This window comes from Jaculus jaculus, chromosome 1, assembly GCF_020740685.1.
Source record: "Jaculus jaculus isolate mJacJac1 chromosome 1, mJacJac1.mat.Y.cur, whole genome shotgun sequence".
Classification (NCBI taxonomy): domain Eukaryota; kingdom Metazoa; phylum Chordata; class Mammalia; order Rodentia; family Dipodidae; genus Jaculus; species Jaculus jaculus.
Window position 1 is genome coordinate 61347531 of NC_059102.1, and position 19636 is coordinate 61367166.

The 19636-nt window shown below is 38.6% G+C and overlaps 1 protein-coding gene across 1 annotated transcript in view; it reads right to left on the reverse strand.

Moving 5' to 3' along the window:
- Positions 1-1467: 1467 nt before the first annotated feature.
- The window catches only part of Abhd17b (abhydrolase domain containing 17B, depalmitoylase), a 43038-nt gene continuing 24869 nt past the window's right edge, over positions 1468-19636 (reverse strand). The window contains exons 2-4 of the mRNA XM_045142391.1: positions 10033-10502; positions 5498-5677; positions 1468-3009 (exon numbers count right to left, since the gene is read on the reverse strand). Coding sequence (XP_044998326.1) covers positions 2790-3009; positions 5498-5677; positions 10033-10499 — 867 coding nt within the window. The 5' untranslated portion in view covers positions 10500-10502 and the 3' untranslated portion in view covers positions 1468-2789. The remainder of the gene's footprint in view (positions 3010-5497; positions 5678-10032; positions 10503-19636) is intronic.

Here is a 19636-nt window from a genome sequence, read left to right on the forward strand (position 1 = left end):
ATATAAGCCAGATTCACAAGGTGGTGCATGCCTCTGAAGTTCATTTGCAGTGGCTGGAGGCCTTGATGTGCTCATTCTTTCTCTATAACTGCCCCCCAACTCCCTCTTAAGTAAGTAAATAATTACAAAATAAAATACTGAAAAATATATAGGGCTAGAGAGATGTCTTAGTAGTTAAGGTGCTTGCCTGCAAAGCCTAAGGACCCATGTTTGACTCCCCAGATCCCATGTAAGTCAGACATACAAGGTGACACATGCACAAAACGTGGCACGTGTGTCTGGAACTCGGTTACAGTGGCTGGAGGCCCTGGCATGCTAATTCTTAAGAAAAAGGCCATTCTCTTGGGCTTGCCTCAAAATACATGTATATATAAAACATACCCCCTAAACAACAACAAAAAACTGAACAAAAATCCTAAGTAATCTTGTTAAAATTGGGCAGTGAGGGCTTGGGGAGATGGCTTAGTGGTATTAAAGGTGCTTACTTGCAAAGCCTGTGAACCTGGGTTCAGTTCCTCAGCACTCATGTAAAGCCAGGCACAAAGAGTGGCACACAAATCTGGTGTTTGTAGTGGCAAGAAGTCCTGCTGTGTGTGTGTGGAAAATTGGCAAATCATTGGAATAGATACTTTTCAAATGAAGAAATAAAAATGCCCAATAAATACAAAAGGATGTTTAACAATAGCCATCAGAAAAATGCAAACCCAAAAGTACAATGAACTGAGGAGGTACAGCGAAACCTACAGTGACACAGAACATCTCCCATCCCAGTTAGAATGATTATCAAAAAACTACACATATGCTGGGTATGGTGGCTCATAGCACTCTAGAGCTAGGGATAGGATAGCCATGAGTTCGAGGCCAGCCTAAGACTATATAGTGAATTCCAGGTCAGTCTGGGCTTGAGGGAGATCCTGGAAAAACCAAACCAACCAACCAAACAACAAAAAACCCACAAAGAAACCTGTATACCAGAGATACCTGCATAGCCATGTTTACTGTGCAATTATTCACAAAAACTAAGGCATGAACTCAGCAACCATGTAAACGTGTTACATGCACACAAGTATTATTTAGTCATATGAAAATCTTGGTATTTGCAATCAAGAGGATGGAGCTGGAGAACATTATGCCATGTGAAATAGCTAGGCATAGAAATATAAGTATGACATGATCCCTTCTCCTAAGTGGAAGCTAAAACTACAATCTTCATTACTGGAGGTTGGGGAGGGGTTAGAAAATAGGAGCTGCATGTGTGTGATTAGTACATGCTATACATAGGCATGAGTGGAAATACTGTAGTAAACTCAGCTAATGTAAAGAATCAATGTGTTAATGAAACTTTTAAAAACACACACATACACACACACACACCAACTGTACAAACACATCGTCCATTAAAGGTAAATGGTGGTTTCTCACTGTTTTTGTGGAAGTGAGGCAAGAAAGAAGGTAGGCAAGAATGGCTGAGTGATACATTTGTTGTTTTACTGTTCATTTGACACATCTGAACCAAAGCATTCACAATACTTGATATACTTTGAGGAGAATCATATACTATAGCTTAGACATAACCAGAGAACAAGCAGGACAATTAAAACTACATAAGGCCTTAAAATATATCCACAGTGTGTATTATTTCAATTTTCATTCATTACAAATTAGACTACATACCATTAGTTTTATTTTTATTTTTCTTTCTTTTTTTTATTCAGGCAGGAGTCATTCAAGGAAAGGCAACTTAGTTTTTGTGTGAGAGCTTTATGTTTTACTATACTGGTTAATATAAAACTTATTAAATGTTTTCTTATCTCCTATAATTAGGAGTGTATCCATGAAATTCTCAGATAGTAATCCAAAAGAATACAGGCCCTATTCTTAAAAACAGTCCAAGTGGGAAGGGATCAAATGGCCAGTCTTTGGAAGAACAACTAACAAATTTTCAAGTAGTCATATCATGTACACTACTACAGTTCTATGAGATTAGCCAAAATTTAAAACAACATTGCATACAAAATCATTCTTGAAGCCCTAAATACCTTTTAAATAACTAAATGAAAATGTTAAGTAGTTGTCTCACAGTACCAAACTTAAAAACCAAAGCTAGTTAAAATGCAGTGCCATCATGACCTCTCATTTACAAGGAAACAAATGATTTGGTAAATTAACAGATGGCTTAAAACTTAAGTTTTTTTTTTTTTAAAGAATAAATGTATTATAACCAGAGAATACAGAAAAGCCAATGTATTTTACAATAAAATAACCATTTAAGCCTCTATCCCTGTACAACAGGGTTTAGGTCAACTCTAGTTAACTTGCATGTTTTCATATTTTTTTTAACAGTTTACTCTGAGTACTTGAATTGCTTTAGATATACAGCTTTTTGAAAGAATATTATATTTGTATATCAGGATAAGATTTAGTACATTGAGATGTTTAAAAAATATTTATAAATTTGCTTTAGGTGTGCAAAAGCATTTAGCAATACTTTTACAGCATTTGATTTTATAGATTTAAAATTTTATACAGTACTCATCTTGATGTTTAAAAAAAATTCACAGAAAAAATATAAATTACACAGCTTGACTACATGATACTGTTATTTCCAGTTTTTAGTTCTGGTAATTAAAACCTTCATTAAGCCTGTTAACAAATCATTACCTGTACATTATGAAGGCAACTCACATGATTTGCAAACAAAACCTTCAGGTTTTATGTTATTTACCAAGAAGTGTAGTACAGCAAAAAAGAAAAAAAAACAAACCCAGTTTGCAAATTTACAGAGTACTTTACAAATTTACCAGTTCCTGTGACACAAACTGTTTTAACCTTTCAAGGTATTGTCCATAGAGTTCTACATCATTGTGTCCTGCGCCTTCAACCCACAGAGGCTCCACAGGTCTTTGGCAGCGCTCAAACAATGCGAGGCCATGTGAAAAGTCAATGACTTCATCTTCAGTTCCATGAATTATTAATACTGGAGAGGTTATCTTAGAGATTTTGTCAATACTGCAAGAAAAAGAAAAAGGAAGAAAAACAGAGAGCAATCAATAAACTATGTAAAATGGGAGACATAAATTTCCTCGTGCTGCAACAAAAAAGTCAAACATAGGATCTGTATCAATTAGCGCAGCAAGACGCTGCTTAGATCTGAGTCAGATTCAGAGTTACCTTTTACAGGCGCTCTGGCTTTCATGCAGTGGAGAAAGTTACTTCTAAGCACTTCTATTCTGACTATGTCACTCAATGTCATATTATCCTTGTATCTTTCAACAATGTTGATTTTCAGTATGAGTGTGCCACACACACGTACCCCTTGAGTTTTAAGAAGATATAACAAAAATCATTTCAAGTATGTGCTAATTTCATTATTTAACTGTACTTATTATATTCTCTTATTCAAATTACATAGCCAAGGTTTTGCTCTGATTCATGGGCATAAATTCATAAAAATAGGGAGAATATTAAAATGACAAAATTTTGAAGCTAGAAAGTAACTAAATGCATGAGATCACTGACTGAAAAGCACAAAATTACAATTCAAAGTAGATGCAAGTTAAAGTGAACAAGTGGCCCAATTTGTAAAAGACAATTCTAGAAGGCCAAGGCACTGACATGGACATGAAGGTGGGTGACTGCTGTATAAATTAACTGTTCAAAATAAGGCCTCTTTCCCATGTCCCATCTGCCTTCTCATACAGCTGGGCTCTTGGGCTGCCTTGCTCCAGCTCTTGAGGGTCTGTGGACTCAGGACTGCTAGCATTTAGGTGGAGGTATACACAGTCACACAAGACACATGGGCACTGGCTGCTTCAAGTTTATGTGGTTTGTAAGATTCATCATTCAAGGGAGGGTTTCAGTTTTCTTTGGAGACTATGAGATGAACTCTGGTTCTCTACTCATACATAGGAGCAGATAGCTAAGAATTATCAGACAGCTGAAGGGAACATCAAATATAAAGATAGAAGTCAAACAGAATTTTTATAAGGCATCTTGGAGGACAAACTATACACAGACGTAATCTTATAATCTTACAAAGGAAAAAATTAATCTGTAAAATAACTCATAGATTGTTTGGTAAGAAAACTGTATCTATACTACATTCTGCCAGAAAGATGGTCAGTGTAGAGGAATTAAAGATTTAACCAACATATCTACATCAAATAGCTTACTTATGGGTCTATCTTTTCTTCCTGTTGGTGTGCCATACATGAGACAGTTGGCTCCACAGAATAAGTTGGCAACAGCATCACCCCAGCCAGCTCCCTGTATTAACTCCTATCACCCAGCTGCATGGAAATGGTGGAGTGCACACATCCATCCCCACCTAAAACACAAACCTCCCACACTGTCCCTCAGCAGAAGCCCACAGTGCTCACAAGCTTCCTCAAAATGTCACCTCTTCTGGACTAATACTGAAAAGAACAAGCAAACATCATCTGGAGTAACTTTTGCTCTTTTCTAAAGAGGTCACTTTTGGTCTGGCACTCACAAAAATACTTTGTACTGCTACCAGCCTCTCCCTTCTGGCCTGCCCCCTATTTGAGAAAAAACAGGCCATCAAGTTTTTCCAATCATGAAGCAGGAGGCAATAACCGTGTCCTGAGAAGCCTGAGGTAGCAGTCCTTCTTCCAAGTGCACCAATATATAGAGCTCAATTCTGTGCTGAACACTTAGTCCATCTGAGTTAGCATTTTATGCAGCTTACCTTTTTTTGGTAAGCTACATATAATTTGGCTAGGTAGCATTCATTCATTTCCCTCTAGTGTTGTGTATCTCACTGGAGGGCATCTTGCTTTAGCAGCTGTGGTTCGATTCAGGTGTCCCTCATAAACTTAGGTGTTCTGAATGCTGGGTTCCCAGCTGATAGAGATTTGGGAATTAACGCCTCCTGGAGTCAGTGTATTGCTGGGGGTGGGCTTATGGGTTTTATAGCCAGTTTCCCCTTGCCAGTGTTTGGCACATTCTCCTGTTCCTGTTGTCCACTTGATGTTGGCCAGGGGGTGATGTCCACCCTCTGCTCATGCCATCGTTTTCCCTGCCATCACGGAGAGCTTCCCCTCAAGCCTGTAAGCCAAAATAAACCCTTTTATCTCACAAGGTGCTCTTGGTCAGGTGATTTCTGCCAGCAGTGTGAACCTGACTGCAACAGTAGTTCAAGGCAAAAAGCTGGGGAATGGGTCTTATACTAGTTGCTCTCTTTAGTGTCCACCTCAGTTCATCAATTTTTACTTCATAAGTCTACTCCCTAGGTTCCAATGCTAGTGTCATTGCCTGGGCTCTAAGCACCCCCTCCCGCTTGTTTCATGTGGATTATTAATACTTGAACATTTCAGCCTCCTTATTATACATCACCTGCCAACACCTGATATCAAATTAGTTTTTCAGTTTCTGTGTGATCAACTGCATCAAGAAGAAGCTTGAAACAATATTGTCAGTAATGTCCTAGGTGATAGGAAGTTTCATGGAATTGAAGTATTTTGAATATTGGACTTACTTTGGGAATGCATCAAAGCAGTAGGTCTTCTTGGTGTCAGGAAAAGCAACTCGCATTCCCGAGGTCAAGGGAGAGTGAAGAATAACAGCAGCACTCTCGTACCGAGCAGCGAGATCAACAGAGGGCACTGTCCCTATACTCTGGCCGTATATAATCACGTTTTCAGGACGAATGCCGTATCTAAAAAATTCAAAGTTAGAAACACAAAGGTGGTTTGGAAGGATATGATTCCATTATTCCATCATTCAATCAGATTTGTTATAGAATGACTCAGAATAAGACATTGTAAACCAATTTGTTGAAAATATAAATTTCTTTGATATCACTATCATTTTAATGCTATAATAAGCTCTATTCTCACTTTACTTGATGCTTAATTTTCAACTTCTAAAAATTAATCACAGCTGGGCGTGGTAGCACACGCCTTTAATGCCAGGCACTCGGAGGCAGAGGTAGGAGGATTGCTGTGAGTTCGAGGCCTCCCTGAGACTACATATTGAATTCCAGGTCAGCCTGAGCCAGAGTGAGACTCTACCTTGAAAAAAAAAAAATCACTAATGTCTTTCACAATTTCAATCATAAAAGAACTGATTAAGTCACCATTATGTTTCACTAACTGAACTTTGCATATTTTTGTCTAAGTTTGGAATACAATGCATCTGTTATTTCAATGGAGTTATGTTTAATACCTTGTGTGATACTGTTTATTTTCCATTCAATGGAGCAAATACTCTCTACTTCTCTGTATCAAGAGTTGCTCATTTGATCTTCTAAGCTGATCATATTGATAAAATGCTATGTATACTTATGTTATAGGATGTATAATTTATAATTTTAGCCAATATCATATTACAATTGTTTTGAAAATTGCCTATGTTTACTTGTACAAAGATAATCAGATAACCCAGAGTACTAAACACCATACTGTTCAGTTAATTAAGTAGGGTCAGATTTCGTGCTACATACCTCAAGACTTTAACACTCAATACTGCTACACAATTTAAAAGATGGACACCTACTGACACTATAGTATTTCCTGGTTACCAAACATGTTCCAGGAACTGTAACTTCTCTGAAGTGCAACTGTCCCAACTGTAATTGACTTCAAGAACAGGTGAGGTGCTATAGGAACGATGTGGGGGTGGATGGTTATCATGACCTTCAGTACACTCTGCCACTTGGATGGGACACAGTACGCATTTCTAGTTTCTATGAATCATCTGCACAGCAACTTCTAGCCTTCTGGAAAGACATGAGAACTAAGAATCTCAGCATTCCCCGGAAAGAACAAGGCAAACTTTTACTATGTTCTGTTCTCTTCCACATGAGCAAGACTATTTGAACCATCCAGGTAGTGACATCTTGTCCCAAAGGTTCTTCACTCAGTCCTATGTAAGCATTTGGGATACAACCAGATGTGGAGCGCCATGTATTCCTAACTGACTCTAAATGCTACTTTAATTCCGAAAGGCCTTTTGTTATGGCAGACTTGGTTGTATATACTTCATAGAGAAGTAGCAGCTAGAATAAACACTGCAGCCTCTGGGACTGCAGTGCCTCAGTCAGCTGAATAGCAGCACTGCTCATGGCGATGGTAGGTTTGGGCTAAAGCAAGCTATAGTTAAAGCTGTGGAATATCGGGGTAAGGGGCAGGTAAGCATCGATCAGAAGTCCCACACATTAGCAATTTAGAATAGTTCGAGTTATAAAGAACTTAGGAGACCACACTTGTATCATTAATTAAATGATACCGATATTTCATTTTATCTTTTACTTTTGAGATTTTTTGAGATAGGGCCTATGTGGCCAAGAACACATGGTGATCCTCCTACCTTAGCCTGTCAATATTTTAAGATATTAGAACAACTGATATTTATTACATTAAAATAGTAAATTCTTGTTTGTTTGTTTGTTTTGTTTTTCGAGGTAGGATCTCACTCTGGTCCAGGCTGACCTGGAATTAACTCTGTAGTCTCAGGGTGGCCTTGAACTCATGGCGATCCTCCTACCTCTGCCTCCCGAGTGCTGGGATTAAAGGTGTGCGCCACCACGCCCGGCTCAAATGGTAAATTCTTAAAAAATTAATATACTCATTATTTTGTTTCTTTAATGTCTGATGGAATTATCATCAATATACTTAAAAGAGATTCATAGTACAGTTTAAATTTTCTAAAAGTTAAACTGTAGTATTAGTCATCTTATTATTTAGTATTCACTACTCTTTTACTCTGCAAATTTACATTTTCATACCATTGTAGATGATTTAAGAGTATCTTTTACATGCAATTTCTCTGAGAGCATACCTTTATTTCTTAGAAATGAAAAATTTTTGAAGACATTTTCTAAAACTAGTTATACCTATTCATGAACTTGAAGTTCTCCACAAAATCATTAATACATTAAATTACAAGAGTAAATTTCCTTTTCTTTTTAAAATCAAGAAGCTTACTATAAAATTTGAAATATATTATGATATCTTTTATTCATTGTACTTTTAATCAGGCTGATGAGAAAACTGACTAAAGTCTATTAAACTGAGTTTTCAAAAAAAGTGATAAATATCTTGGTGACTAGGAAGGATTAATGTGATTTTTAGTTCCCCAATATATTCTATTACAATCAAATAAAAATTGACATACTGAGATGGGTGTTGTGGTGCATGCCTTTAATCCTAGCATGCAAGAGGCAGATGTAGGGGGCTTTCTGTGAGTTTGAGGCTAACTAGGAACTACAGAGTGAGTTCCAGGTCAGCCTGGGCTATAGTGAGACCTTGCCTTGAAAATAAAACAACAACAACAACAAAAACAAACCTGACAGTGAGAAAAATTGAATGATTTATTATTATATTACTTTTAAGGGAATAGAAAGAGATGGAGGGGTACTTAATAGGATAGTATTGTATATATGTAAGTTGAAAAACAGATTAAGGGAGGTGGAAAGGACTAAATGAAGTCAGGGGAAGAAACTAAGTAAAGGAAAGGTGGTGGGGTGGCCAATCAAAATCTAAGAGGGCATGAATGAGTCATACGGAAACTTACTTTTTTGGATGATGGCATACCCAGAAGCCATAGATTGTTAGTAGAGAATTTTCAGTGTCAGGGATGGGATAATTGTTGGCCAGGGAGGTTCCTAATGCCCACAAAATATTATATACCATTGCCTAGGCTCTTGGTTTCCCACCAGGAATAGATGGTAAGACCTTATTGTTGAAGACTACACATGCTTGGGCTGAAAGCTCATTGAGAAATCCTGCTGAGCTGAAAACCTCCTCTGTGTAGACCAGCTGACAGAAAGCTGGAAAAAAGCTATGATGCATGGAATTCAATGGGTGAGAGAGAAATCACCAGTGGAGATATTCAACAGTACACTCTGCAAGCCTTACATTTGGCCAACCAGGCCAAATGAGCAAATGAATGCAGTAGTGGCACATCTGTTATGGGGGAAACCAACTGTTCTCTAATTGGACTGGAGGCCCAATCCATGGGAGGGAATATATATGTGATACTGAAAACCTGTGACAGAGGAAGTCATAAGCCCTAGGGATGTAATATCTGCTGGTATCTGGCTAAATGTATATGCTATGTTCACCAAACTGCTTGGTAATCACATCTTAATGTTCATACCCATATAGTAATGCTATTCTCACTTTTGGTTAAAGAACTTTTTCTTTTCAGATGGCAGTGACCTTGAGATGACTCAGAAGGCACTGTGGTGTTGAGAAGTGACAAAGGAATGCTCAGCACTGAAACATCTCTATCACACCTTCCAAGGCTCACGACCCATTGTGGAAAAGGTGGCAGAAAGAATGTAAGAGCCAAAGGAAGGGTAGGACTCCTTACATGCTCTTCCAGACACAAAATGGTCTGGATATCTATGACCTCACAGGGCCTGACACTACCTACACAAGCCCATCATAATAGGAGGAAAAGATCATGACATCAAAATAAAAGAGAGACTGATTGAGAGGAGGAAGGAGTATGATGGAGAGTGGAGTTGCAAAGGTGCATGTTGGGGGAGGGAGGGAATTACCATGGTTTATTGTCTATAATCATGGAAGTTGTCAATAAAATACATCAACAAACAAAAAATAGAAACCTCAGATCATCTATCCAAATTCTATGAACCCAGACTATAAAAATGTCATAATGCAAACTTCATTTAAGATGCAAACATCAAACACATATGTAATTATATAATCAATGATGGAGCAAGTGAGTCAAACTTAGTGAATGAATGTTTGTAGATCACAGTCCAATAAAGTTTTTAAGATCAAACATTTGTTACTGGACTTAAATTTTAAACACCACATGTCCACATGGGCATTAATAGAGTCATAAACATGAGCAATCTTTAAAAATTCTTTCATTATACAGAATTTAAAATAACAATCTAAAGTTTAACTATTCTTAAGCATATTCTGGTATATATAATCCTCATATAGTAGGTAGTTCAAAGTATGTAGCTTTTAGTTTTATTCTGTTGCTATGAAGACTAGTTTAAATACTATGTTAAAAAAATCCCCAATAATAATTTACCTTGTCCTGAGAGCTAGCCATGCAGCTTCGATATCTGCATAGAGGTTCTTCTCTGTTGGCTTCCCAGAACTTGCACCATATCCAGAGTAATCATATGAGAATATATTACAATTAATCCGTGATCCCAGACCTATGTAAAAGCTGCTCATCTGACCAAGATCGACAGCATTTCCATGTGAGAAAAGTAAAGTGTATTTGGCATTGGGTGAACAACGCACAAACATACAAGCAATTCTATTGCCTTTACTGGTTCTAGTCATGAAGCATTCAATAGCATCCTTTTCTCTCGAAGAGTACTGCCAATCTGCTCTTTCTGACAGGTGTAAAGTCCAGCGGCTTCCACTTTCATCACACATCAGTGTGTAAGTTGGATCGGGTGGCAAAAATGCTAATTTTGAAGCAATTTTTCCTGGGCAAGGTGGACAGCAGAAGAGGCAGCATAGCTCACTAAATGAAAGATTATTCATCTTCTGAAAAAGAAAAGGGAGATAGAAAACATTGTGACAACCAGATGTAGATTTTGTACACATGGGTAATACATGGGTATTATTGCAGTTCAATCTATAACTATTATTTCAAATATCACTCAAACACAATTTTGGAATCTTTCTAGAAATCCCAAAGAGAAGCAAACATTCTTGAATACTAGACAGCCTCAAACACTGTATATTTCCAATAGTGGTAACAAAAATATTTAAGTTAAGGTGCAGAGGTACAATTTGCTACTTATCCACAAATAATGTGGAAGGTAAGTTTAGTTTGTAATTTATGTGTAACTTGATAAAAAGAGTTTCTCACAAGAAGCTGGGATTTTATGTATTAACAGCACTTATGAAGGAAATACTATTAGCAAGCAATACATTCTATCCATATTACTAGTTTAATTTTCAAAAGAACTTTCCAAATTGTTTTAAAAAAGAAGTCTACAGGGCTGGAGGGATGGCTCAGCAGTTAAGATGCTTGCCTGCAAAGCCTCATAAGGACCTAGGTTTGATTCTCCAGATCCCATGTAAACCAGATGCACATGATAGTGTATGCATCTGGAATTTGTTTGCTGTAGCTAGAGGACCTGGTGCACCCATTCTCTCGCTGTGTGTGTGTCTAAAAAAGAACCCAGAAGTTGATATAAGTCTCTTACATTTATACAAACAGGATTTAGGGTCCTTGATGCAATGTTGCCAAGGGATGTAGCACTTAGTACATTACATATACTGTACACAGGAAAATGTATGCATGTACATAATAGTTGCCCAAATTTAAAATGATAAAATAAAGTCATTTATGGAACAAATGTAAATCAGGTAAGGCAAAATTCTCCAGAATTGGATGTCAGAGAGCTGGAGTGGAATCCCAATTTATTACTTCTATCTGAGTGCCCTTGGGCAAATTATGTGACCCTCTGAGATTCTCATTTCTTCATTAGGAAATGAGATCAGTACCTACACTGTTCAGAGTGGCTGGACGACCGTGTATGGTGTGCTGGCATGTAAGAGTAACAATGTACTTGGCTGGCACACTCGAGAATGATTCATTTTCTCCTGTCTTTCTAGTTAGTATTTCTTTTATTTTTTTAAATTTTTTTTGTTCATTTTTTATTTTATTTATTTGAGAGCGACAGACATAGAGAGAAAGACAGATAGAGGGAGAGAGAGAGAATGGGCGCGCCAGGGCTTCCAGCCTCTGCAAATGAACTCCAGACGCGTGCGCCCCCTTGTGCATCTGGCTAACGTGGGACCTGGGGAACTGAGCCTCGAACCGGGGTCCTTAGGCTTCACAGGCAAGCGCTTAACCACTAAGCCATCTCTCCAGCCCTAGTTAGTATTTCTTTACATCAGTTCACTCAAGGACAAAAAAGAAATACTTCTTTGCTCTATCAGCATTTCATTCTATCTTGTCCTTTCTTCCGTGATCTCTTTTTAGCATAATTAGGCCACTGTTTCATTCTAAAAAGAACTAAGCATTCAAAATAAATACTTTCCAAAGTTTGGTAGCACGTTCTCTGATAGGAAGAGAATGTACATTATTATACCAAAAATGAGAAGAAATAACTTCAGGAAAGTGACTGAAGAACTTAGGCTATATGAAAAGAATAGAAGACTCTTTGTACTCATTACTTTTTCAATGTGCATTCCTTAATACTTAATACAAATGTATCCATTTCCAAGTGAAATCACATGAGGTAGAAACATTAGGTAAGAAAAACACCAAAAAACAACATAGAAGGCTACAAAAGATGAATAAGACAAGGGCAAATAGTATTTTGGATACTGGAAGCACTTTTATTTGATAGTCTTTTGTTCATTTTCAGCCTTCAAAGTAATTTAGTCTATAGCTGGGCATGGTAGCACAGACCTTTAATCCTAGCACTTGGGAGGCTGAGGTAGGAGGATGCCATGCGTTTGAGGCTAACCTGGGTTATAGAGTGAGTTCCAGGTCAGCCTGGGCTAGAGAGAAACCCTGCCTCAAAAACAAACAAACAAACAAACAAACAAAACAACACCAACCAAAACGTATAAAATAAGAGCTGGGAGTGGTGGTGCACACTTTAATCCCTATACTCAGGAGGCAGAGGCAGGAGGATTGCCACAAGTTCAAGGCCACCCTGAGCTAGAGTGAAACCTTATCTCGAAAAACCAAACAAAAAGTACAAAATAGTATAGGCTGAATAAGTTAATGTGTAGGCCTAGAAGGAAGAAGCATTAGAAATGACAACAAGGTGTGTGTCTCTTGTGCTAACCGTAACTGATGTCTCTAAGTTTTGTGATGAGAAAGACATATAGTACAGGGCTTAAAGGCAAAGGATGTGTAGTGAGCAAGCTGTCTATGTAGAACTATCCTGTTCGGGAGAATGAAGAACCTGGTTGAAGATGTCAGGTTGGGAGTTGAAAATTGAGAAAGGAAAAAGATATCTGGTCTGCTTAATAATCGACCTATGGTTATTTCTTGTCCTCAATTACATGTTGACCTACTACAGCCAATTAAAGGTCTGATGAATAAGCAGACTATATGAGGACAGATTACAGCCGTATACTTTATTGCAAAGATGCAGACTTTCATACACTAGAATAATACTTTTTTTTTTTTTTTTTGTTTGTTTTTGAGGTAGGGTCTCATTCTAGCCCAGGCTGACTGGGAATTCACTATGTAGTCTCAGGTTGCTTTGAACTCACTGTGATCCTCCTACCTCTGCCTCCCACATGCTAGGCTTAAAGGAGTGCGCCACCATGCCCGGTTTAGAACAATACATTTTGAAATAAACCCAGCTGCAGTACCAAGGTCCTGTCTAAAGCAAACATAAGGCGACTCTTATTTTTTGTCCCCCCGCTTTTTTGTTTTTTTTTTTTTTTTTGGTTTTTCGAGGGAGGGTCTCACTCTATCCCAGGCTGACCTGGAATTCACTATGTAATCTAGGGTGGCCTCGAACTCATGGCAAGGAACCTACCTCTGCCTCCCAAGTGCTGGGATTATAGGAATGTGCCACCACACCCGGCTCAAGGTGATTTTCTTAATGATGAAGAAATTATTCTCTTGTCTGCTCTCTAAAGCCAGACAACTGGGATGCTTTTAATGACAACATACAAATTACTACTTTCCAAATAGCAGGTGTGAGAGAGAGCAGCAACATAGGTGTGATTTATAACACTAGTTGTCATCTTTTGAAAAATTTCACAATAAAAGTATAATCAGAACAAAGCTACTTTTTAGTATTATCTGAGGGTAGCAAGTTTCTAAGGGAAAAAATTTTATTTCTTAAAAAAAATCACTGATAAAGCCTGCTAATTACACTTAGCTCTAACTCCAACTAGTCATTACCGGGGAAAATATTTGAAGTGTCAAGACAGTGAATAATATGGGGGAAAGCTCTTTGGACATTTGGAAGTATTCAAAAGTCACAAAAGAAGACAACGAATGGTATCATTTATAGAAGTTTTTTTTTTTTTTTTTTGAGGAAGGGTCTTGCTCTAGTCCAGGCTGACCTGGAATTCACTCTGTAGTCTCAGGCTGGCCTTGAGCTCATGGTGACCCTTCTACCTCTGCCTCCCAAGTGCTGGGATTAAAGTGTGCACTACCATGCCTGGCTTATAGCAGAATTTTTTTTTTTTTTCCAAGGTAGGGTCTCTCTGTGGCCCAGCCTGACCTAGAATTAACTATGTAGTCTCAGGGTAGCCTTGAACTCGTAGTGATCCTCCTACCTCTGCCTCCCAAGTACTGGGATTAAAGGTGTATGCTACCATACCCAGCTATAGCAGAATTTTTGAGCAAGAGAAAAGGATTTACAACGTTATAATAAATCCTTCAAAAGGAAATACTTAAATCTAAAGCAGACAAACTTTCATAAAGAAAAATTCAACCTGTAGCAGGGGTGGAAAGGTCTACGAGGGACAACAGGAAGGATAGTACGAGAGGAAGAGGGGAGGGATACATAAAACTAAAAATGTTATGAGTAAGTCATATAGAAGCCTATTTCCTTGTTAATTAAAAGATTTAATTTTGAGAGGGAAAGAGAATGCTAGAGTTTAAGAGAGTACATATCTCCCTCTGTCCACCCCAATGAGCTGTTGGTCAAGGAGGCTCATGAGGACTTCAAAACAATACAGGCTAGGGCTGGAGAGATGGCTAAGCAGTTAAGTGCTTGCCTATGAAGCCTAAGGACCTCGGTTCGAGGCTCGATTCCCCAGGACCCATGTTAGCCAGATGTACAAGGAGGCGCACGTGTCTGGAGTTCGTTTGCAATGGCTGGAAGCCTTGGCACGCCCATTCTCTCTTTCCCTCTCTCCCTCTTTCTCTCTCTGTCTGTTGCTCTCAAATAAATAAATAAAAATTAAAAAAAAAACAATACAGGCTATATTGCCAAAGTGTTTGTTACCCACCAGAACTCTAAGTTACTGAAGACATCACAGGTTTCAGTTGTGGTACAATGAGAAATCAAGCTGGAACTGAGATGGGAGCCATCTCTCTGCTGGTTAGTTCCATAGTATTACAAAGCACTAGGCAAGCTGCTGGTACAGAAATGCCATCAATAATCTTAAGCAGCCAGGCAAGATATACCCATGGGTGTAATAGTGGCTCATTAGTTATGTGTGTAACTTACTGCTTTCTGATTCAAATTGGGGCCCCTGCTCAGTGGGAGGGGAATTCATGCCTGGTATTGAGAATGAAGTCAAAGGTCTAAGCCTTGGAGGGACATGGACTTTACAGGGAAGCTAACACTGCTTTTTGGCTAATGGAGACATTATGCCCATCAAATAGCCTTCTAAATATGCAAATATATGACCTCTGATTAATGCTGTTCTCACTGTTCGTTAAAGAAGCTTCATTTTTATAGATGGCGGTGAATACTGGACTGACCCAAGACTCATCGAGGTGCCACAAAGACAAAGCCCAGAGCTTACACTTAGATATCTACCATACCTGCCAGCACTCAGGAAACATCACAGAGGAAGTAGAAAGAATGAGTACTTTTCACTGCTAGCCAGAAAAGCCTCTCTATGCAGAGTGGTAGATACTGAGGAGACTCAAAACTCATCAACACTAAAAATAAGAGGCTGGAAAAACTCAACACTAAATGAACTCTCTCTATTACACCATCCAAGGTTTGGGGAATGTTGCTGAAGGAGTGGAAGGAATGTACAAACCATAGGCTGGGAGGGAGTACTTTGGGGCACTGTCCAGCAGACATGACCTCACAGTGGTTTTAAGTTCCTCCACAGATATGCACTGCTTAGAGCACACCAACATTTCAATATGGAGGATAGAGGAAGACAAAAGGAATGAGGCATTAAGTCAGAGGAAAGACTACTTGGAAAGAGGAGAGTCCTCAGTGTAATGGGGTGATAAAAGACTAATAGACAGGAACATGATTTCAGTATGTTCAAGTATTAAAGTTCTCAATAAAAAAATGTACAAAAGGGCTGGAGAGAAGCCTAAGGACCGAGGTTTAACTCTCCAGTACCCATGTAAGCCAGATGTACACAGTGGCACATGTGTTTGGAGTTTGTTTCCAGTAGCTAGAGGCCCTGGTGTGCCCATTTTCTCTCTCCTTCCCTGGCCCCCTCTAGTAAATATATAAAAGTATACAAAAAGAAAACTCCCAACAAACCATATTGAAATTCTATAAAAAAATTAAGAGATGAAATAAGAAGACTGATGGGCTGGGAAGGAGAATGGCTAATAGTTAAAACACCAATAGGCATACTATAAGAGTCTCAGCAGAATAACAAGATGAAAATGAGACAAAGAATTTCTCAGAATTCAAGAATGATTAAAAACTCATATTGAAATAGCTTACAAAGTTCCACACAGAGTATGAAAATTCTCACATCTACAAACACTGTGGTAAAAACAAAATATGTAAGAAACAAAGGGTGGAAAAACCAAGTTTTCTAAAAGAAGAAAAGATTACTTACAAGCGAGTAAGCATAAGAACATATGACTTTTCTATAATGACACTGCAACCAAAAGACAATGGAGGATAATTTTAAATTAAGGGCATGTAACTTTGAACCTATCATTTTTATTAAGTCTGAAGCAGGGGCTAAAATATAATTTTGTTTTATCTAAAGGCATAAACAGTCACAGAAGGCCTATCAGGCCAAGTTGGCCTTGGACAAACTTAAGAACGAGAAAATTCAGAGATTGTGTATCTGAAATGTGGCACATAAGTTAATACAGCAGTATGAAAAGAGAGCAATGGGAAAACCTTTTTGAAAGGCACATAGTATTCCTCAACAGCCCAGAAAATAACTAGAACACCAAGTATTTAAGAAAATGGAAATGCTCTGGGGCATATGTCTTTTTCAGAAAAAAAAAAAAACAAAAAACTGACAATTTTAAAACATGGAAGAATTGCTGGGTGTAGTGGCTCATGCCTTTAATCCCAGCACTTAGGAGGCCGAGGTTGGAGGATTTCTCTGAGTTCGAGGCCATGCTGAGACTACATAGTGAACTTCAGGTTACCCTTGGCTAGAGCAAGACCCTACCTTGAAAACCGAAAAAACAAAACAAAACCCAAAACAACAACAACAACAAAACTAATAAAAGTAGTGAAAAAATGACAAAGTAAACAAAAATAAGAAATTAAAATGCTCTTTCTAAACATCAAAAAAAAAAAAAAAACATGGGAGAAGTATGAATGAAAGTATAGATACCTTTTTCTGGATGTTTGTATTGGGTGTGTGCAAGTGCACATGAAGGTATATAGGTGCATGCAGAGGCCAGAGGACAACTTCAGGTTCATCAGGAATGTCATCCACCATTTTTTATACTCTCATTGGCCGAAGTGCATCAAATACAGTAGACTAGGACGTGACCAGTGATTTCCAGAGATTCACCTGTCTCTGCCTCCCCAGGGTGCACTCTTTCCTCTCTCTCTGCAGAGTCTTACTGTAGCCCAGGACAACTCGGAACTCACTCTGTACCCTAGACTGGCCTCCAAAATACTGGCATTAAAGGCATGTACCACCAGACCTGGCTTAAAAAAAAAATGAGTTCCCAGGACCAATATAGATCCCTGTGATAGTTTGATTCAGGTGTCCCCCATAAACTTGAGTCTAAATGCTAGTCTTCCTAGCTGATGGAATTGGAAATTAAAGCCTCCTTAAGGTGGTGTATTGTTGGAGGTGAGCTTATAGGTCTTCCAGCCAGTGTCCCCTTGCCAGTGTTTGGCACAGTCACCTGTTCCTGTTGTCCACCTGTGTTGGCCAGAAAGTGATGTCCACCCTCTGCTCGTACCATCGCTTTCCTTTGTCATTATGGAGCTTCTCCTTGATCCTGTAAGCCAAAATAAACCTCTTTTTTTCCCCCACAAGCTGCTCTTGGTTGGGTGATTTCTACCAGCTATACGAACCTGACTGCAACAGTCCTCATGTTTGCACAGCAAGCATTTACCAGGTGAGCTATCTCTCCAGGTAGCACCAGACATACACATAGGAAAATGATAGCTTGTACATCTCAAGTACCTATTTCAAATATTCACTATTTTTTCAGAGTCCCCAACTCAAGGGGAAAGTAAACACAAGGAACAAGAACACACATTAATGGCAATATCAACAAAATGGAGAACAAGTAGTAATGGGAAACCAAAAGCTCATTCTTAGAGAAGGTTTTCATCACTTATAATAGCATAATCAACTGAGCATGTGACTCAGTGCTATAGACTCCCCTCAACACATTTTCATGTGCTAATTCATTTCATCCTCAAACTCTCTAACACAGGGATTATTATCACAACCACATTGCAGTTGAGGAAACAGAGGTATAGATCTGCTATAAGACTTTCCTATGATCATACAGCTGGTAAGTGCTGAAGCAATAAGTAGCAGAATGTCTTTGGAACCCAAGTTATAATTTATATCATTTTTTTTTGGAAAGGATATTCTGTAAAGGCCAATCAGGAAGAGATATGCAAATGAACAAATGTTATAGTTTAGGGTCCATGTGATAAAGGCAGCTGCTCAGGGTGGCACTACTGTGTTGACTTTAGGAGTGTGCCCTCAAAGTGACTAAGAGATCCTTTGTTCTTTCTCGTTTTCTCTGTGGCAATGAGGCAAGTTGTTCAGCTGTCACATGCGCCTGGTATGATGTGCTGCCTTGTCACAGCTGTACAGCAACAGGGCCAACTAATTACAGACTAGACCCTCCCAAACTGAGAGTCTTCTCATTTTAAGTTCATTATCTGGTATTTGTTACAGTGATGGAAAAGTGATTACATAACAAAATACTACATAAAAAGGAGACTAGTTGTTATGATATAAAATACATGACAATAAATTAAGCCATTTCAATGATATGCATGATTCTTGGGTAATAGGTAAGAACTAAATTGGCATGAAAGGCTACTGTATGAAAATGCTCATAAGAACTTGCAATGGACATGAAAGCCAAACTCACAACAATTTCTAAGAGAGGTTACACCTGAAATAAACAATGCTCAAAAATCAATCTCTAGCCAGGCCTGGTGGCACATACCTTTAGTTCCAGCATTTGGGAGCCAGAGGTAGGAAGATCACTGTGAGTTTGAGGCCAACCTGAGACTACAGAGTATAGAGTGAGACTGGGCCTTGAAAAAAAAAACAAAAAAACAAAAAAACAACCTGCAGTGGCAAGGAAGATGGCTCAGTGGCTAGAGCACAAGCATGAGAACCTGAGTTTGGATTGCCAGCACCTACATAAAAAGTCAGGCATCCAAGTACTTGTAATCCCAGGGCTGGGGGTGGGGGTAGGGAAGACAGGATAGGCTGGCTGCCGGCCTTGTATTAGGTCAATAATAATAAGGGGACTCACTATTAATACCACTAGTACAAATGAAAAGTACACATGCAACATTGTATATCTTTTTAAAAAATATTTTACTTAATTGAAAGAGAGAGAAAGGGGGGTGGGGGAAAAGAGGGAAATTGAGAGAGAATGGACACACCAGAGCCACTCGCCACTGCAAATGAACTCCAGAAACACGTGGCACTTTGTGCATCTGGCTTAGGTGGGTACTGGGGAATCGAACCTAGGTCCTTAGGCTTTGCAGGCAAGTGCCTTACCTGATAAGCCATCTCTGTAGTCCAACATTATGTATCTTAAAGAACAAATACATATCTAAGGATATACATAC